The sequence below is a fragment of the Corvus hawaiiensis genome, chromosome 26 (assembly GCF_020740725.1).
Source record: "Corvus hawaiiensis isolate bCorHaw1 chromosome 26, bCorHaw1.pri.cur, whole genome shotgun sequence".
In the NCBI taxonomy this organism is placed as follows: Eukaryota; Metazoa; Chordata; class Aves; order Passeriformes; family Corvidae; genus Corvus; species Corvus hawaiiensis.
This window is the reverse complement of record NC_063238.1, coordinates 43429554-43451210: the sequence shown is the minus strand read 5'-3', so window position 1 is coordinate 43451210 and position 21657 is coordinate 43429554. Positions and strand designations below refer to the sequence as shown.

General features: G+C 45.1%; 1 protein-coding gene across 14 annotated transcripts in view; it reads right to left on the bottom strand.

The window, feature by feature from the left end:
• The window catches only part of ADGRB1 (adhesion G protein-coupled receptor B1), a 281572-nt gene that overhangs the window by 18639 nt on the left and 241276 nt on the right, over positions 1-21657 (bottom strand). For 8 of the 14 annotated variants that reach the window (XM_048329201.1, XM_048329205.1, XM_048329206.1 and 5 more), the window contains 5 exons: positions 20150-20235; positions 14369-14467; positions 6040-6211; positions 4812-4907; positions 2173-2227 (listed from right to left, as the gene is read on the bottom strand). In XM_048329201.1, coding sequence (XP_048185158.1) covers positions 2173-2227; positions 4812-4907; positions 6040-6211; positions 14369-14467; positions 20150-20235 — 508 coding nt within the window. The remainder of the gene's footprint in view (positions 1-2172; positions 2228-4811; positions 4908-6039; positions 6212-14368; positions 14468-20149; positions 20236-21657) is intronic. The other 6 variants (XM_048329212.1, XM_048329213.1, XM_048329214.1 and 3 more) reach the window with 3 other exon arrangements.

Genomic DNA, 21657 nt, shown 5'->3' with positions numbered 1-21657 from the left:
ACCCTTCCCCTGGGAGTCCCAGCAAGGTTTATCGATCCAGGCTCTTCTCCATGCTTACATCAGCTGCAGAAAATAGGTTTGGAGAGGTTTCCACTTGGCAATCTCCAAGCATGGAGCAGAGGGAGCCTTCAACACCGAGCCCTGGACCAAGTCCTACCAGGGGATCTATGTGAGGGGGTTATGAGTGGTGTCAGCCACATCTCCAATCCATCACAAGAGGGCAGATGGTGCCTCCAGGAGAAATGATGGCCAAAAACCATTGGACAAGTTCCTGGGTTTTATTATTCAATAAGCAGAGTGCATGGGATGGTGCACTACTCCGAAAGGTCTCTGAAATGGGGTTTATTATTAACCACTTATATTGGCTCACTCTAGTGGAATTTTATGAGAGGAGGAGAATCTCTCCAGGCAGACATCAACAAACAAATTGTAGAGTTGGATGCTGGCAGAGGAGGGGAAGCTTAGGCTGTTGGCAAGCTGCTGATCCAGGGGCTCCTGCCCTGAAATCTCAAACAAATCAGCTCCTTCCCTTCCTCTGGGAAACTCAATTTGGGATTAAGAGGTGTGGTGGCAGATCCAGAAAGGGGTCTGCTGGGGTTTACGGCTGACTCTGCCTGGTGAATGTTCACTGACCATCCCCTCGACCTAGACATGGCCTCACACACACGTTTTTCACACGTGATTTTTTGGGACTGAGATATTTGGTATCAAAAGAGAAGGAGGGAGACAAATGAGAAGAGGCTGACAGCTCGAAATTAGATTAGAGAGCGTGAGACAGAGAAACAGAAAAAAAAATTGGACAGACCCTGAAAAGAGATAAATGGACAGAAAGAGACCATGAAATAAGATATCACAGGGGTAAGTGAGATAAATATACTGTGACTGTGATAAGCACAGGCAGAGGGAGTGAGGAAGAGAGAAGGACAGGAAAAGATAAATAAGATATAGATAGATATTAGACAGATAAATGATAATGACAGTGACAGACAATACACAGAAACACGGTGACAGGGACAAATGTTGACAGATAGAAATACATAAATAACAGATACAGCAAGACAGACAGCTGAGGACAGAGATAAATAAGTGATTGCGAGACAGAATGGAAGAGATGAATTATAGATAAATACATTAGAAGCAGATAAATAAATGATAGATGAGATAAAGAAAACGATAAATGAAAAGGACAGGTAGGTGTTTATAGAAAGAGAGAGGAGGAGAGAAAGAAAAAGCCAAGGCAGGGAAAGAAGGAGAGAAGGAAGGAAGACAAGAAAAAAGGAAAGAAGGAACACAAGAAAGAAAGAAAGATCAATAAAAAAAGAGAGAAAAGCTTTGTCATAATGGTAACTGAACACAGAGTGTGTCCTTGGCTTGGGAAGATCCTGGTTTGGAAGATATGAATTATGCAAAGTCCAAGCAAGCTGGTATTTCTCTTGCTTGGGAGAGGGGAGAAGTCTCGCAGGGCAAATGAAAGCCTCAATATCTACAAAGGGTAAGAAAAATAACCTCAGCCAAAACGTCAGGCATGCCTGGACCAGGAGAGGATGAGACCTGTAGAGAGGAACGGGCAGCCAGGGAGAATCCAGGCAGCACAGACACCCCTGGGATTATTGGGGAAAAGGGGCTGTCAACTCATGCACATCCTCAGGATTCAAAGGAACCTATGTGATGAACACACAGCAGAAAGGAGCAGGCAGAGGAGGAGAGACCCAACCACTTCCAGGTGCCTCAAAGAGTGCTTGGAGCCATCTGGAGTGGTGGGAAGGCTCTCCAGATTCCAGACTTTCCACAAAGACACCCTTGCTATGCCCAGAGCTGCCTGAGGCTGGTGTGACCCCCTTGGGCAGGGGTTGCTGGAACAAAGAAGGATCACAGCAGGAAGAGATGGATCCCATCTCTTCTTCATTGACACTCTTCTCTGCCACCATGTTACACGGCAAAAATAATTCCTCAGAGGCAAGGCTTGATCTAAGTTAAAAGGCCAAAAGAGCTTCAGGAAAATAGGAAAAGCAAAGGGAGAATTCGGGGTGTTGCTTTCTTTTGGCCGGGGTTGAAAGAAGGGCAACCCAATGCGAGGACATGCAAGGCACTGAGACACACACAAAGGAAACAGAAAGGGAAAAAAAAATGGCCTAGTTCAATCCCCAAACCAGGTCACTTGCTGATTCTCACCTGTGATGTGCTCACCTGATCTACAAGCCATGTCCACGTCCTTCTCGAAATCGGTCTGAAAGACACAGAACACAGAGGACGTGGTCAAAAGGGGGTGGAGGAGGACAGGAAAGCTCGGAAAATGCAAAACTCCCCACTTTAATTAGTGAGGTGGGCACAGCCTTTGCCAGGAGAGCAGAGGTGAGAGGTTTTGCTTGGATTTTCAAACAAGGAAAACACACCACGTTTTTCCACCTGTTGGCTTTTGAATTTTATCACTGATAAACCTAGAACATTGCGTTTCAATTGGGGTTCATCTGCTCATCCATTCACTTATTCCTGGGCTGCAGATTAAAGTATCCCCCTGGAAGATGTTTATTCACACTTCTAAAAAAAGAAGGGAGCAGGTTCCTGGCCTGAGCTGTCTTGGATATGTCACTCCACACATAATTTTAAATGGATTCCCCTCCATTTATTAAAGACATCTGGGGATCCTGCTGGGAACACCCCATCCCCACTGGACTTTCTTGTGATCTGTCACCAGGTCACATGAAGTGGGAACAAGTCTCTGCTTCTGAAACTCTTTAACGTATAAAATCAATGGCTCCCGCAGGCACAAAGGCTGAATAACTTTTTCAAGTGGTCTGCACAGCCAAAGAAAACTCCTTTCTTCTCCCAGTAGGAGTTAATCCTTTTTCTGAAGCTTTGAGCAGATAACATTTCAAATAACTGGATAAACTGAGTCACAGCGGGCCGTGAGCTTTCATGGAGTATGGGAAAGCTGCAGACTGGCAAAAGGTAGAAGAGTTCACTGATTATTTCTGGTATCATTTCAGAAAGACACTTAACATAATTGTATTAATGTGATGAAATGAAATCCATTTGAATACTGTGAAGAATGTGGGAGAAATCCCCATCCCCCTGGGATAAACACTTTAATATCAGCAGGTTGAGAGCCAAGAGTTTTTGAACTATCTCAACCTTCCTGATGTTAATTTCCCAGTAAATTCTTTGGGATATCAAAAAAATCAAAAAAGAACAGAAGAGAAATACGACTGAAGTAACATTAGAATGGGCAAATGGGATGACACAGAAAAATATAATCTCATTTTCGTGATAGGAGTCCCAGAAAATGCAGCTTAACAGCCTGCACTAGTTCTGCTGATAAATACATGAAAGACAGGTTTATATTTAATACCAGTCAACAAGATTTTGTGGGGAAAACAGTTCTACTCAGCTAAGCTCCTTTTCACTAGTTGGGCAGATTTGGAGATTAATGGAACAGGTAACAGCAAAAATGCTGTATTTTGATTTCTTTGGTGATTTTACAAGAAAATAACATTGCGCCCCTCTAAAAATATCAGTAAGGAGTCATCGCTCACAGCCAGATTCCACAGCTTTTTGGGCTGGAATGTGAGGAAAGTGATTGTAAGCTCCCTGCTCCTCCACACACCCATCAGCAGTGCAGGAGGAAATGCAGCATTGCTAAAAACTTGTGGCTGAGATGGAATTTTGCATGGTGGCTGATAATGAATGGAAAACGTGGAGTTGTACAGAGATACAAAACCCTGAAACTTGGGATGGCGACAACAGACTGACAAATACAGGACCCACTTTTTTTCAGGATGCTGAGAATCTGAAGTTATATAAATAATTTGAAGGCATGCGATTTACAGGAGGAGAATAAAAAAGCTCTGGGTGTTAATTTATGGAAAGGAAGATTGAGACTGGGTGTGATGATGGTGTCTATTATTGAAGAAGCCAAAGCACCAGGCATGCAAGGGGCTCTCTAATTACCCACAATTAGGCAGAGCGAGAACCTGGCTGAAAATGAGAAGACTCCGCATTTAAATGAGAAATGAGGCTCCTGTTTTTAGCAAACACCACTGAGGTGTGGTGGAATTCAATCTCTCAGGATTGTGCTGTTTGAAATGAGGCCTCGTACCCAAGCACAAACTGCCCAGCACAGGAGTGACTGGAAAAAAACCATCACTGGGTTGTGCTGTAGTTCTAATATTAACCAGGAGCTGTTGGAAGTTGCTAACATCCTCTGATTCTCCTGTTATCTTTATCTTAAGACCAGAAATTAAATGTTTCTTGCATCAAATCACAACAGTGGAGCAGATGCAGGACAAAGCCCCACAGTTTATTCCTTTACTGTTTGTAAAGGACTTACACAACAGGACCACGATTTACAGAGCTTAAACTATTGCCAGTAAAGCAAAATGTGCTTTTGAGAGAAAAAAAAATCCCTCTGAGATAGCATTTTTATGATAATAGCCCCACAGACTGTGATTAAAACAGTATTAAACTACTGCTTCCTAGCTCCAGCCAGGACAAAGCAGCTTGATGGGGATGAAAAGGTCTGGAAGACCTGGGAGGTTTATTTTGGCTCTTTATTTTTCTGGGAAAGAAAAGATCTCACCAAGATGTCTGCTAAACCTGGTGTGCAAATTTCAGAACCTTAAAATTACAATGCAACACCCCAGATTTGTGTGGAAAAGTCTATTTTAAGTGCTGTGTTTGCTCAAGCAAAAGTTTAAAGGAAATAAGAGCGGTGATTTCAGGATCTGTGATGGACAGAGCCCTGTGCTTGTCAGTTATGAGTTAAAAATTCCCATAAATCCCCTAATAACAGGGGAGGTGGGAGGTTTCCCTACCATGAGCTGAGCGTGTCCATTCTGAAACGACCCCCCTGAGTCTCCATTCCCTTCCTCCTGACGATCCACAACCCGGCACTTCACAGCATCCTGGACCTGCAGGAACAGATTGGCAAAGGTCAGACTGACCAAAGCACATTAAATTCTGCTGAAATCAAAAATAAAAATAGCCCTCGTTAGATCAAAAGGACACCGACCCCACTTTAGCAGCATCCAGGCATTTCCTTCACATGGTTTATGTGTTACATATTTCACACACTGAAGAGCAACTCAGAGGTTTTCCAGCAATCCTGGGTCACTGCTTAGGTCGCTTCTATTTGCTTGATTTATACAGTGAGGAATAAAAATGTTCTTTATTTTGCAGCTTGCAATATGTTTACAACGGATGCTCCTGCATTAATCACTGGATTGGTGTCTACGAAGTCTGATTGTGATCCTGTAAAATAAATCTAATCCCAGACTCACTGAAATAATTGGGAAAAGAAAAAAAATCCCAGTGACTGCAATGGGAGTTAAAGGCATGCTCATATTCATAATGCAATTAGTGGAAGGAGTCTCAGCCAAGCCAGTGGTGTAATTCCATTGATTTCATTGGCCTGACATAAGAAATTAATCTGTTTTACTTAATTTAAAGGAACTGTAAGAAGATAAAATGAAAAAGAAAAAGCCCCTTCCTGTCTCTGTTATTAATAGTCTCTCCACTCAGTAGGATGAAAGGAATAAAAAAAAATAAAAGATTCATCCTTTTCTTCCCTGATATAATTCACCATTTTAAATCTCCACGGGGAAGCTGAAGAGAATTTCCTCAATTTCCTTGCTTGATTATTGCTGGCTGTACTTCCTAGCTGGGATATCAAGGTGTTAATGCCAGCACAGATTTCATCCTGTAAATCTCAGTGCATTTTGCCCCTGTTGAAATCAAACAAATGGCTTCTTTAATGTGGCAGTTTTGGAGGTGGGGTGCGAACATTCTGGAAATGTGAATTTTGGTGGTAAACAAGCAAAGCCTGACATGTTATCCCATCTCAGGCTGCCCACCAAATTCCATTCTGCTTCACCCCTCCTTTCCTTTGGCCAAAAATGTCATGGACATTTTTGTGGTCATCATCTCCCCAAAGGCAAAATTTGTAGGGTTAGAGGAGTTACCATGCTGGCTGGACACTTCTCCAGGTGATTTTTATGGGAAAGAATGTTGATTATATAAAAGATAACGACTTGTCCCTCTCACCTCCCTCCTGAGGATGCAATGGACCATCACGATGACAAATCCCTCCAAGGAGTCGAAGACGGCAAAAAGGATCTGGAAAAGCGCCGAGCGCCGGTCAGTGATGGCCAGCACTGCAGACATCCAGGTGAGAGCCAGCAGAGGCAGGACCACGCAGGAGCTCCAGAGGGAAGCCCTGTCAAGGGAGAGGGAAAGAGAGCTCAGCTCCACCTCACCCACTTCCAGGTGGGGTTCTCATTCAGCCTCCAGATCCCACCAGGCTTCTCCAGCCAACATCTCCGTGTGGGAGACCTTTCCTAAGCCCCTCTCCCAGGGAGGCAGGAAGAGGCTTTGCACACTCACTCTACCCAAACAGGGGGGACAACTTCCCAATGGTGCAGTCATGCATAAAACCAGAGGTGGGGAGGAAGGATGCAGATCCCTCCCTCCCCCTTCCCCGCCCTTCCCACTCTGCCCCTAATCCACCACCACGGCTTTTCCCAAGGGAAGGAGACAAAATACAATCACTGCAGGTTGCCAAGGGGAAGGGGAACAGTTGCAGCAGAGACTGGTCTGTCACGATGGCTGTCGGCACTCAGGTCACAGACACTTGGACTTCCACAGCACATGGAAGACACCAACACTGGGACGTGTCACGCTTTTGAGTGACTCGAACGGACAAGCAGAGAGCTGATGTGCAGACTGAAATATTTGTACTGCTCCTTTACTCTAAGCTGATGGTCCCTACAACACTGAGAACTAAAACCCGACCTAATTTCCCTGTGGTCAGAAAATTTTCTGCTTTCTTGTGCGATCTCCCCAGCTGATGCTTTGGAAAAAAAGCTTTTTGTTCCGTGTTTGACAATTCTTGTAAGGAAGTTTATTCCTGTGTGGACATTAACTTGAGATTCAAGCCACATCTCCATTCACAAGACAGAAAACCAGACAAAACGAGTTTTCTGTGATGCAAGTGCTGCCCCAGGAACCTCCACTTTAGCTGGGAATGATGGCCCTGCAAATGGGAATGCAGCTCTTCGCCCAGGGACTCTTCAGGCATCCATCTCTCCAACCAGAAAAAAAGATCCCAAACAATTTTAACAGCTGACTAGGGAGACTTTAAGCTGTCACTCATCCCTTATATTTGGCACCAAGAATATGAGGAGAATTTTTCTGTGGGCTTTTACCTAACAAACCAGAGCAGACCTTGAATAAAAAGTGGAGCTACAAGAAAATCTCCAAATACAAACAAATACAGGCGAGACAAGAAATTACAGGACAGATACCATGACACACGTTTTGCAGTACTTACATGGGACTTGCTTACCATTTCCTGATCTATGACCAAGGGTTTAATGTTTACTTGCTGGTTACCTCACAGACCCCAGTGAGAGTTTTCCCTGAACAAAGCTGGAGTTTGGATACAGGTTTGGACATCAGGATAGAACGCCCTGGCTTCATTAAGAGTTTTTCAAGGATTGTTACATCAGTTCTGCAATGACCACACACTGAAGTGACAGTTTATTTTTATAGTCAGAATGAGACCCTGATTACAAATATTCCTACGCCCTGTCCACACTCAGATGTGTTCCCTCATGGTATTATTAAGGAATTAATTTACCTAAGGGAGCAGGGAAATGGAATCTTTTTTTTTTTTTAAATTAGAACAAGCATTGTGAGACCTCTGTGTAAGGTAGAGGCCATGATATAATCTGATACCTTGTAATTTTATCTTGGACGGCAAATGCTGTTCCTTAATGCCCAATAAGAACTATGATTTCAAAGTATTATTAAAAAACACCCAAAAAAACCAGCAGACAGCCCTCAACCAAACAACTCCTAAACAGAAATTGCTTATTCCAATTCTCTGAAATCTGCCTCATTACACTGAAATCTCTCTTTTCTGTCATTTGTGGTGGTGCCTTCATAAATCTGACCAAGCAGCAAGTGCATGAAAGACAAAATCAGAGAGGCCAAATGAAAAGTAAGATCTGGTTGATAAGGAACCTCTCTAGATGTGTCTTCCATGCAAGTATCAGCAAACACAACATGGCTGAGTAGGTGGAATAATTCCAGCAGCAAGGGGAAACCATAAAGTTCAATAAAAGCTGCTGGAAAAGGTCTGTAAGAGACAACTCTGCTTCCTGGAACTATCTGGTCTTCCAGAACACTCTTGGTGCACCCACTCTGTGGATGCTCCTGCCACCAATGTGCAACAGGAGACCTGGCAACCACACCTGAGAATGGATCTGAGCCAGGTCTGAACCAAACATCTAAACCTGGGTGGGTTTTCCATTCCTGGAAAGATCTGCAAACTCATAAAGACAATGATCTGGATCTGGAGCCAAGATTTAGATGTGGATTTGGGGTGGTAAGGGATGCTGCTGAGAAGGTAAATTATATGTAAATTATGTTTCTGTTCAGTAAATGGTCAGATTTGAATCCACTGGCTTAAAAAAACCTGCTTTAAAAAGGAATTATTTGAGTTAATTTGCTCTGCCCTTCCAACCAGATGATGAAAACATCATCTGCCCTTCCAGCTCAGCCAATGACCACATGTTCAGCCGGAACAAATCAGGATTTTCCCGAGTTGTGCTGACTTACACCAGCTCGCAGTTCTGCTCTCTTTGTGATTCACCTTCCAGATGCCTTCTCAACAGCATTCATCCCTTACAAAATTGATGGAAATGCTGCTTGCCACTTAAATGCACCATCTTTATTCTCAGGCAGCAGATGGCAACAGGTCACAGGAAATGGAATTTACTCTAATTTCACTTGCAGGGCTCTGCTTAGATCTTTGAAATATTAAACTCCAAATTAAAAGGTCCATTAAAGAAATCAGGTAAAGACTGGAATTTCAGGTGAAAACACATGGGAAGATAAGTGGGTTTTCTGTGAGACTGCCCTTAATTCTACTTGCTGTGAGCTGAATTCATAGCAGGACTCATATTTCTGCCACCCTCCCACCTGTCCCTTCTTTAGGAGGCACAGTGAATCCTTGGAAGATCCCAGAATTACTTACAGGACCTAAGAAACATCACATTAGGGTGCTTATCATGAGATGTGATATGATCAATCATTATACAGTGACATTGTGACCACCTAATGGCTTTTCATGGATTAGCCATGATCAATAAATCCATGATTTTTCTTGCTTGGGACAAAGGAATTAGCAGGCAGATCCTCCTATTTATCCCATTTATGACAGCCCTTAGGATGAGTGACAGCAGCATCCAGGGAAGATCATTACAGCGTGCTCAGGAAGCAGGATGCTGGTTTGTGGTGTGGTGACCCTGACATGTCAGTGTCACTCAGCAGGACAGCCGTGGTGTCACAGCTGTGGTGCAGAGGAAGGGGGATAATTTGGGATATGGCATTGCCACAGTGCAACCAGACTTAACTGCAAGGATGTGTGACAGTGTGGCCACACTATGGCACCGTCCTCAGCTTTGTCACAGAATCACTGAGGTTGAAAAAGACCTCTAAGATCGAGTCCAACTCTTGTCCCAGCACTGCAAAACCATGTCCTCAAGGGCCACGTCTACACAGCTTTTAAATCCCTCCAAGGATGGGGACTCTACCACCTCCCTGAGCAGCCTGTTCCAATGCTTGATCATCCTTTCAGTGAAGAAGTTTTCCCCAATATCCAACCTGAACCTCCTCTGGTGTAACTTGAGGCCATTTCCTTTTGTTCTGTCGCTTGATAGGAGAAGAGCCCAACTCCAACCCGGCTCCAACCTCCTTTCAGGGCGTGATAAGGTCCTCCCAATCCTCTTTTTCTCCAGGACAAACAATCCCAGCTCCCTCAGCTACTCCTAACATGCTCTAGAACATGGGATCTACCATAGGAAGCACCCAGCCTTATGAAAGCACACAGCAGACCCTGCTCTGGCAGCAAGGATTTGGCCAAAATGACAAAATCCAGCTGTGGTTTTGTCCTTTCTGTAGCTGGAAGCACTGAGAGTCTTTGTCTTTGGAAAAGAAGCAGAATAAAGGGATTGCACTTAGAGGAAAGCGATGGAAAGAGCAAAAAGAATGGGTTTGGAGATAAAGATCTGCATGGAGAAAGATGAAGAGCCCTGCCCCGAGAAAAGGCGAGTGCAGGGGGACACACAGGATATGCCAATAAAGACGTAAAGGGCCATTAGAAAGGGCAAGGTGATCAATTCTTGTCATTACTCAGCCCTGACAGAGCAGCAGCAACGTAAGTTAAAGAAGCAGCAGAAGGAAACAATCTCTTTATAATTCAAAACCTGCTCCTGGAGAGGAGCTCTGAAAAAGGAATCGGACTCATAATGGATGGCTCCATAACACGAGTGGTTCTGCTGCAGGAAAATCACAGTGCAGGGATGTGCTTTATTTATTCTCTCATGCTTTTCTGCTCCTCTGACTTGCATTCACAGAATTACAGAATCATGGAATGGTTTGGGCTGGAAGGGACCTTAAAAATCATCTAATTCCACCCCACTGCCATGGGCAGGGACACTTTTCACTAGACCAGGCTGCTTACAGCTCTATCCAACCTGGCCTTAAATGCTTTTTAAACACTTAAACACTGTTCCTCCCAAAAGCAAGAGTGTTGTCCCAGTTTTAGGGACACTTTCAGAGCAAATCCCTGTAACTCAATGCCCATATAACCAAGACAGGAGACCTGTAACTAGAAAAGAGGGGGAACTCTGCTTGCTCTTCCCATGCACAGGGAAAAAAGAAACACCTGCTGTGATTTCTATTTTTCCCAAAAAGATGATTCGACTCCCAGTAGCTGCAATATAAATAATAAAATTAGGGGAACAGGAAATCAAATGCCTCTAAACTGCCCCGAGCAGCCTGATCTAGCGGAAAGTGTTCATAGTGGAGGGGTTGGAATGAGATGAACTTTAGGGTCCCTCCCAACCCAAAGCATTCTGTGATGATTTTATAACACATGAGACAGGCAGGTGGGACCAGACTTCTTCATTATTCACCTTTAATAAAGGAAGGTGTTCTCTGAAAGTCCAACAAGGACTTGCAGGATCCAGGTTTATCCCCAGGTAAGGATAGGATTTCAAATTCCTTGAACCATGAGAACAACACTCTCCTGAGGAACAGTCTCCTTCCTAAAACCAGCCAAGCATGGAAGTATTGATTCACATTAGTGCTGGAATTACAATACAGGCAGAAAATTTGACAACTAAGACTCCCTAAAAGGATGTTGAGCCAAGAAAAAGGACAAAATCCATAGATGTGAGATCTGACATGTGAATGCCTAAGGATTTAAGAGGGATGATGATGAGAAGGGTCACGAGGAAGCCCTGATATTGGCTCTTGTGTGGGGTGCCTGGAAAAATGTACTGTGCCAGGGCTTTAATCTTGGGCCAATCTCTTCCCACTGGTCAGAGCCTGATAGTTCATATTTCCAATGAGCTGCTTGGCAGGAATTCATAAAATCATGGAATGGTTTGGGTTGGAAGGGACCTTAAAGGTCATTTAGTTCCAACCCCCTGCCATGGGCAAGGACACCTTCCACTAGACCAGGTTGCTCCAAGCCCCATCCAAGCTGGCCTTGAAGACTTCCAGGGATGGGACATCAACCTCCACCCATCCATCCATCCACCCATCCGTCCACCCACCCATCTGTCCATCCACCCATCCACCCACCCATCCATCCACCCATCCGTCCACCCATCCGTCCATCCACCCATCCACCCACCCATCCACCCATCCATCCACCCATCCACCCATCCACCCATCCACCCATCCATCCACCCATCCACCCATCCACCCATCCATCCATCCCTCAGCACTCCCTGGCTCTAAGAAAGCCCCTGAGATGCATTTCTCATCTCAGATAAAATAATTTTCACAGGTAGGAAAGACAAATTAATTATAAAGCAACATCTCCCAGGCTGAGGGTGCCCTACAGGCAGCAATAAACAGGAGGAAATGTGGGAACAGAGGTCTTCCTATGGAAAAACCTGCTCAGCATCTTCAGCACTGCCTAAAGGGAAGGATTTATTTAACCCACACCTGCCAAGTCAAGCTAACCCCTAACAGGTCACAGATATCCAAAGATTTCCATTTATCACTCCCAGGTCAAGAAATCACAATTTCCAGTATTTTTCTACTTCTGCCACTTTTCTCTCCCATTAGTTCACTCTGTTCTCCCTCCCTTACACATCCCCTTATCTGACCACAGATATCACCACAAAGATTTCCAAAAGCCAAGAAAAATGGGCTAAAGGATCAATTTCTCATTCCATGCTATCCCAGAAACTTCTGGAACCCATGAGAGGGAAGCTGGAAAGGGCATGAGCAACCCAGCAGGAACAAGGCAGGAACACCCTTGATGTGTTCTCCACCAAAAATTTATGGCTCAGTCCAGGCCAGAGAGGACCCAGGAATCCTCATGGCCTTTAATCCACATTTCAAGACTCCAAAACTGAACAGCAAAGCTGCTCCAAAGTCTGGGAGGATGGAGCCCAGCAGAAGGGTGGCAATGGCACGAAGCATAATCAGGGCCTGGCCTTTTGGAAAACCTCACTTACAATAAATTTGGAGGAGAAAAAGCAGGAACAGTTCAGCTGCAGGATGAAGTGGATGTCAAGGGGAAATGAGTGAAATTATTTGTGTATTCCTCAGTGTTCCCTTTGCAAGGAGAAGAGCATGGGACACTTGAGGACAAACAACAAAATTGATACTGGACCCTGTCATCTGAGGTATCCAATCTGCTGGGAAACAAAACATTAAAAAATCCTCTTAACAAGAGCCCTCCAATTTCTATCAATCCACTTAAATTAAAGAAGCAGGATGAATAGGAGATCTGGCTTTCACATCCCTTTTTTTCCCCTCATTTGGAGATGAATCAGAATTTGTGATTTATCACAGACCAATGTCAGACTATAGGAGAGGGACTTGAGACTCTTTAACTTTTAAAATTAATTTACTATGAACAGAAAGCCTTTTCTATTTAAGAGTCTAATTTATTAATAGTAAATCTTCTGCTGGTTTAACATTCCTCTGCAGTTACAGGAATCCAAAAAGCAGTGAGCTGCTCATTCCAGACTTGTGGTACATGCGTCTGGACCAATTCCATGTCACCATCTCAGCTGGGCACTGCTGAAAAAGGTGAATAAATGACCTTAGCAGTGAAAAATAAATCAGATTTTGTTCGGTTTTTCATTTCACTGAGAAAACCACAGAATCATAGAATGGTTTGGGTTAGAAGGGGCCTTAAAGAACATCTCATTCCAACCCCCTGCCATGAGCAGGGACACCTTCCAGGTGCACTTGAGCTTTGATTTTCTTTTATCTTTCTACATTTTGAGATCTGGCACTCGGCTGCCTCTTTTAGTTCAGACTAATTAAAGGTAGGAATTTTTGAACTGCGAATGATCTGAGACTGTTTCCTTCACACGTTTTGCATGTATTAATTTAGACATCAAAACCAAAGTGTAGCATCACTTGCGTGTGATACAGATAATAAAATTTCCAAAAGGGAAGGAAGAAAGACAAACCTTCCCTCATCGCTCTCCCTCCAACCTTAACCTTTGGGAAAAAAAGCCAACCACATAAATAGCAACAATTTCTCCAGCAGAACAAAGCTCTGGCATTAATTTTTTTTTTTTATTTTCTTTTTTTTAAGCTAACTCCATCAGCATCTAAGAAGAGATTTAACAGCATTTGACTTTCGTAACTCAGAGCTATGAAATGCTTTAAGATTTGGAGAATTAATTCCAAGTGCTTTCAGGGGTCCAAAAGAGGCAGTCAACACTTATCAAATCAGACCTGCAGGCCTACAAGGTATTAAACTTAACTTTACCATTTCATAAGAGGAGAAAAAAAACCCACTTAGAAGTGATTCACCAACTCACTTAAACCACACTCAGTGCTCTGCAGCCTCTGGAGGAAAACACTCAAGCAAAAGATGGATTTTGGAGTCCCTGTCTACGACCAGAATTACTGGGAATCACATCTTTAAGTCTGGAACTCCAAGAACAGGGCATTAAACAAATACACAGCTTGCAACAAATGCAGAGTCCCTTTGTCTTCCATGGGCTGCTCACATGCTTATGTGAAATCTGAAATCTAGGCATGTCAAAAAGCACTTTTCAGGATCCAGCCCATCAGCTCCAGGGGTGTTTCAGGAGCCCTGCACTACTCATGGCCCACAGAATGAGGTCAGGGAGAGCTGGGGGATGTCAGGGAGGTGGGCAGGGACATGGGGAGAGAAAACAAACATGGGCTGGTGAGTGCAGGGAAATGGAAGAGGGAAATAAAAAACGAACTGAAAAGCGAAAATCAAAATGAAATTAAAAAGAAAAAAAAAAAAGAAAGTGGAAAGAAAGAAAGAAAAGAAGTTGAAATTAGAGGAACTAACATGGCGTTACTGGTGGCTGTGGCCGAAACTTCAGCAGAAGAAACTACTCCACACTTGGAACATTTGAGCGTCATGCCGTAAAGGGGCACTGCCATCTGACTGCAATTAAAACCAAAAGACTGAAACAAAACAAAACACTTCGCTCATGAGCACAAACGTCGAAAGGAAAGGGAAAGAGAAGCCAAAAAAGGGAAGAAGGAGAAAAGGGAACCAACCAACCATACCCAGTTTGGGAAGAGAAATGAAAGACAGGCAGGAATTAAAAACTCTCTCATCTGTACCACTCCAGATGCGGGGAATGGGGGGAATGGACAACTCAGAGACTTGTTGGTGCCACTGGAGAGGGTGGAACTGTGTTGGTGAACATTTTGCCAGATTCAGGGTGTCTGTCTCTGGCACCCACGGAAGAGAACCCTGCTCTCCCAGTCTCCACCTCCTTCTTTTTGTTTGTGTTTTTTGTTTTTTTGTTTTTTTTTTTTTTTTTGAGAAATTGCTCTTTTCCCTCCTGGCCTTTTTGCTCCAAAACAAAAAAGGTGGCAGGGTTGTGCAGTAGAAGGCAAGAAGTAGGGCTGTGGGGGCTGTGCCTGCTTATCTTCTGTCCTAAAGCAATCAAAGGGATATTTTCACTTATTTTCTCTGATTGGGAGCTGGTGAGACCAGGACAGAGGCCACTCTTTGGTTGCTTCATCCCTGATGAAGGATGAGACTCTTTCATGTCCTGAAGTTAATCCTGAGCTTGAGTGTTTCCTCAGACCCCCAACCTGCCCTGAAAGGAACCGGACTGGCTGACTGCTTCTGAGACATTCCTTCTCTCAGATCCTGTTCTGGAGCTAAAAACATCTTTGGGATGAACGCTGAGAATTATTCCCACCTGAAAACATCTTTGGGATGAACGCTGAGAATTATTTCTGACTGTCACTCCCATTTTTTCCGGTTGGGACCAACCACAGAACCAGTCCACTGAGGGCTGCTGGAATGAGGGGATCTGCTAAAGCACGTCCCGGGAATTTTTAGCAGCTGATGTGTGGGAACCCACCCATTCAGCTCTTCTTCCAGAGCCCAGGAGCCACATCAGCTTGGCACTGGCCCCGTTTCTTCCCAGAATCTGCTGGTTCTGTGCACTCCCTGGTTTGCAGAGATCCACATCCACAGCAGATCTGGCCTGGAAAACGGGAAGGAGTCTGTAAAACATCCCCCAGACCCTCCTGCAGTGCCTAGCATCAGAGAATACATGAAATCCCTGCCAGAGGACAGCGGGTCTGTCATTCCTGGGGCGTGGTGGGGATGCTGCTGAGGGATGTTTGCCCTGACCAGGAGGGGTTTTACGGCCCTGCCCTGCCTGGGAGAGAGATCACTTCTTAGCTTTGGTGGCTCTCTGTTCAGTCTCACTGCAAAAAGACATCCTGATGAGCACCAACACAGCAGCAGCAGTGGACCCAGTGGCCCGCTGTCAAGTGGCTATTGATTGGTCTTTTCATTAATTACAGTGACATAAGTCATCATTCACGTCCAGATTAATAACTAAGGCATCCCACAGAAGCTTTCAGACACAGAGGAAACTAGCTCCTGTGTCCATAAATAAATACTTTCCAGGAAGGATGGTGTAAATCCTGTGAGGACAATGGCTGAACCAAAGCTAAAGTGGGTCTGGAGAGGCACTAGGTGCATGACCCTTTAAAAAAAAAAAAAAAAAAAAAAAAGCTTATCCCCAAATCTATAAGCCACAAAGAACAGATAAGCAGAGAGACAGAGAGAGGCAGAGATAGGCAGCAAAAAGAAAAAAGTAGATTGACTTGAGGAATTTGATGGAAAACTGCACCAGAAAAAACATGAATGACACTGAATCACAGAGAACTGGCCAAAAGACCACTGTAACACACAACTGTAGCTGCTGTTGTGTGTGTTTATGCAGAAAGTTGCAAGCAGTGGGCACAGATGTGGATCCATTTATCTCCTAATTCATTCTGGTTGGGGGCATGAGGTTGTTAATATATTGAATTTCCGTAGCAGGTTTAGATTGGCGCCTGTGCATATGAAAGGGGAGCTAATGAAATAATCACAGTGAATAATGCCTTCATTCAATTTAGCTTTTTCTGCTTCCTAAACATCCACAAACAGCTCATGGGCTCATCTGGTGTGTTCACTGGAGCCTGGACTTTGCTACCTTATATTGAGCAGTGCTTTCCACCATCCAGAGCCCGAAGAGCAGGAGCGCTGCTTCCAGCAGGAAGCATTCCCAGAGGAAGGGCAATCCCAATCCCTCCTATATTAATGGAGTTATCATCTTCCCAATCACTCTCTTCTCTCTGTGCTCTGACAGTGCAGCTCTGTTCCACCCCATCAGGACATTGTGATTATTGCACAGCGATTATTTCACACAAGGTTGTGGGGAAAACTCTTCTTGGGTGGTTTCTGTGACCAACAGAGATAAAAGGAAAGGTCCTCAAGGGGGGACAGGGCTCCTGTGTCTCCCTAGGAGTCGCAGAGGAAGCCCAGAGAGATTAAACTCAGCTAAAATTAGCCTAAAATATCCCCTATGGTCTCATTCTTCCTCCCTGCCTGCGTGAGCACACAAATGCTGCTGGAATAAACGCTGGCTGAATACATTTAAAATTCATTTTAAAGGCTCCTGACACTAAAATATTCATTTTTTGGGAGCACTCCCTTCAACAGAGCTCAAACACTGGTGGCCACCAGAGACCAATTCTGCTGGGATGGTTTTTTCCCATTTCCAGATGGGTTTTGGGGCAGTTGTGGCCTTTCTCCAGCTCTCCAAGTATTTGCACCCCATTCTCTACAGCCTGGTTTTGTGATCCACCTGTAAAGTCACTGCTATTAGAAAATCCTCATTTTCTGACAGATGTGACAACAATAATCACAGCAATTTCCACTGCTAACTACAGGGGCAGAATTATTGTGTCTCAGGTATTATTTCATGAGAACTGCTGGCACTGATGGATTTGTGACAACCGATCTGTGGCATGTGTGCTGGGCTCCTCTTAATATCCAACAGCTCTTTTTTTCCCTATTTTTGGGGATATTTTTTTTCACCCTCTTTAGAAATTGTTTTTGCAGCACTGAACCATACTTCTTGCCTCTGCTAAAGGAAACACAACATTTCTTTAGACCATCTCCTCAGATCCAGACATCTCCAAGGCCGTTACTCATTCTGATTTTCTTCAAATCTACCTTCCAACACGGTTCCCAAGCCCAGGCCAGAAGCAGAGAACTAAAGGGAAAGGGGCACCAGGACTCTCAAAAGTGCTCCCACACTCTCAGCAGGGACACTTGGGAAGGGAGAACAAAACCACTGAGCACAGAGAAGGCTTAAAAGTGCTGCACACACACACACGGACACGAAAGAAGGGGGAAAAAGGAGAAAAGAAAGAAAAAACAAAGAACATCAGAAAAAGGACTTTTTTGTTTGTTTGTTTTGTTGCCTCACAGGTTTTGTTTTTAAAGCCCAACTCTGAGTGTGATCAATAACCAGCTGCTGTGTATTAAATAAAGTCACTCCATGTTTGGATTAGAGAGGGAGAGACTGAGAGGCAGTGACTCGCTGCTTTGCTAATCCAATAAACCATTTTATGGCAGCGCTGACTTTCAAGTGCAATTATCCTGCTCCAGACCCTGCCTGGCAGCCTGGGTGTTTTCTTGAGTTCTCTCTTTGTCAAGAAGGCATCATTCAGAATGAAGCACTTGCTTGGTAGCAGCTGCTCAAAGCAATGCATCAAGGTCACTTCTTCACGTATTTTTCAACCCAGCAGCAGCTGATATCTCTGATCGTCCAAATCTCCTCATTATCATGGCCATGGTACTGCTCAGGCACCAAAATTCCCCTTTGCTGCACCCAGGGACCACATTTCTTGGCCATGACAACACTGCTGATAAAACATGAGCCTGAACAGGTCCCTGTGTTTCTCACAGAATTGTTAAGGTTGGGAAAGACCTCCAAGATCGAGTCCAACCTTTGACCAAACCCCTCCATGGCCACTAAACTCTGTCACAAAGTGCCAGGTCCACTCATTTTTTGAACACTTCCAGGAATGGTGACTCCACCACTTCCCTGGGCAGCCTGTTCAAAAGCCTGGTCATCCTTTCAGTGATGAAATTTTCCCTCATATCCAATCTGAGCCTTCCCTGGTGCAACTTGAGGCCATTTCCCCTTGTCCTGTCCCTTGTTACCTGAGAGTAGATTCTGGTCCTCATCCTCACCTCACCACTCCCTATTTCAGGGCATTGGAGAGAGTGATGAGGTCTCACCTGAGCCTCCTTTTCTCCAGATTGAGGCCCCCCCAGCTCCCTCAGCTGCTCTGGTGCTCCAGACCCTTCCCCAGCTCTATTCCCTTCTCTGGACAGGCTCCAGCCCCTCAAGGTCTTTCCTGGAGAGCAGGGCCCAAAACTGACCCCAGGATTTGAGGTGCTGGATAAGAATTTGCCTCTACCCTGGGTTTTGCCTCTACCATTCAATTAAAAAACATTTCCACACAACTACTCCATAGTACAATGCCAGGAACATTGAACCTCATCCATATTATCCTCTGAGACTCAGTGGAGGCCTTCTCCCTCCACTTTTACAGACAGAATATATCCATATATCCAGTGCTTTCTCCACCAGCCTCCAAAGGTTTCAGACTCTGCCCATGGCCACGCAGAGGAACCAGAACATCTCTTGCTCTCCTCATTTCTTTGTAAACAACTTCTTCCTTCCAGAACACAGCTGTTACCCACAGTGATAAATCAAATTCCTTCAGTGGACACAGGGGAGCACAGATTGCTGCCTCTCCCAGCAGCAGGTTAAGGACAGAGCTTCTCTAACTGCCAACAAGCCAGGAAAGGCAGGGGGAAGTAACACACATCAGCCAGGCTGACCTGTGCATCTGATGTGACTCAGAGCGTCAGCCTGCCGTTTCCATCCCTTGCTTGCAGCAGGGCACAGCTCAGGGATAAAATCTGAGCAGGCTGCAGGCTCGTTCCTAGAAATGAAGGGAGAGGCTCTCATCCTGCTGGATGGCAAAACGGCTGCTGCCAACAGTTTGGGAGTAACCCAAGAGAGAGCCCTGCCCGGGAGCTGCTGCCCCAGCCCAACCCCTGGGAGACACCAGGGTGGAAAGAAATGTGGAGTCAGCTCTTTAATTTATACTCCAAAGGAGAGCAGGTAACACAAACCCTCTGGATTTGGGAATGGAGGCTGTGGAGAAGATAGAGAACCTCAGGTGGCGGCAGAATTTCTTCTCGCAGTGAAGGTTCTTAACTCACCTCTCCTACTGCATCCATCTGCTGAGCTCTTCTCTGCTAGACCTCCAGAACCCTTCCCTTCCATCACACACCTTTGCTGTCCCTGGGACACCTGCCAGCCTTCAGACACGGCCCCTCTGTCACCCAGCTCTTGCCATGTGCCACACTCAGCAGTGCTGAGTCTCTCCCTGCTCCAGCCGCTGTCTCTAGGAGTTAGTGACAAGAGTCACTTTACTCTCCCTCGTTTCTGGGAGGATGCATCAGCCTGGGATGAAGCCATTTTAACAAAGAGATGAACTTTTATCATTCCTCCACAGCAGCACAGGGCTGCTTCACGGATTTTGTGTCCTGCTGCACTGAAGGACAGGGCAAAGAGATTAAATCAAGTGTGTTTTTTTCTTTTATTTTGTTTAAATATGGTTTTGCATTTTTTGTTTGCATCCCCAACCTCTTTTTTCACCCCTTGCCTGGTTATTGATCACAACCTTGGGTATTTTTGGGTTTTATTTTCACTCTTTACTTAGATGTATTGATAAGGCATACCCTGCCCGTTCCTTCAGTTTCTTATCTGTTATTCCATCTTTGGATACAAGTTTGTTAAAAACCAGAATGCCAATAACCATGTTCACCTGTCAAAAGAGAAACAACACACAAGTTTTGTTTTCAAGTGGGTCAGGTCAAACTCGGTGGCACAGAAGGGTTCCTCCCACAGCCGGGTCACACTTCTGCAGGCCACCACCCCTGGTGTCCCCTGTCCCCCCTGTCCCACCTCCCCTGGCCGTGCATCAGTGAGTTCAGGAGAGCAGAATGCAGCTGGCAGCACACCCAAGAGGTTGGAGAATCATTAAGATTGGAAAAGCTCCCCAAGATCACCAAGTCCAACCCTTAACCATGGAGCAGGAGAGACTGGGAATTTCTCAGATTGCTGCAGGGCTGCTTGAAGCCCAACTTTGCTTGAGGTCCAGCAAGGCAAACTCCAGGCACAACAACAATTTTTTGGGCTAATCCAAACAAAGTGGCCAGGACAGAGGACAGCAGTGGGCTGACACCAGCTGCTTCCCAAAGCACCTTCTGGAGCCTGTGCTGCCACAGCAGCAACATTAAGAGAATGCAGACAAGATGTCACAGTTCTTTCCTGGTGAAACACCACTGCTGCTCCCAAAGTAAGAGATGGAGGGGCACTGGAGCAGGTAGAAACATCAGCTGCTCAGGTGGGATGTCTTGGGAGATATTGCAGATGGCACAGCACAGAGACTTCCCAAAAAAATCAGTGGGCAAAACAATTCCATGCAGTCCTTTTGTCTGTTTTCCTCAGGGTGAGAGCAGGGATGTCTGTGTCAATCAAAAATAAAAATCCACAGTGAAACACAGGCTGGACAGAGCTGAGGTCCTGCAGAGTGACCCCAAACTCCTCCCTGGGCCTTTCCAACTGCATCCACTGCTGCCAGCTGCATCTGCTTTACAAACCCCATCCGAACCTCAGCGACACCTTAGTGACACAGAGCACCACCCCCTGCGTGCAGGCCCGGCACTGATGGTGGAAAAAGGTGACATTCTCCTGGTTTCACTGTCAGTGGAGCAGCTGGTGGTGATAGAACCTTGTGGTTGATGCTGCTTTGCATGTGGGGCTTGCAGGGAAATGTTTTAAGGCCAAATCCAGAGATAAATTCATGTGACTTTACGTGTTCGTGAGTTTAAGAGATCCTTCAGAGGTGGTCCTAAGAGTCACCTGACCCAAAAGAAGGGACCAAGCCTCTGCCTAATTGCCTAAATCATCCTTGAAACAATGATCAGCCTTTCTGCTGGTCTCACCAGCTCACTGACGTGGAGTCCACAGCTGGGAATCCATGGAAAATCTCAGAAATTGTGGTTATTTTTGTGTGCATCAGCTGCTGGGTCCGTGGACAGCTGCAAGACCATTTCTAGAGTTCACCGTGGTATTGATTTAGAGAAACAACATTGGCAAGTCAGGCACAGTGACACAGCCAAGGATCATCAGGAAATCAAAGCCTGATTATTAGCTTGGAAAGCACTTTTAAATCACTGATCCT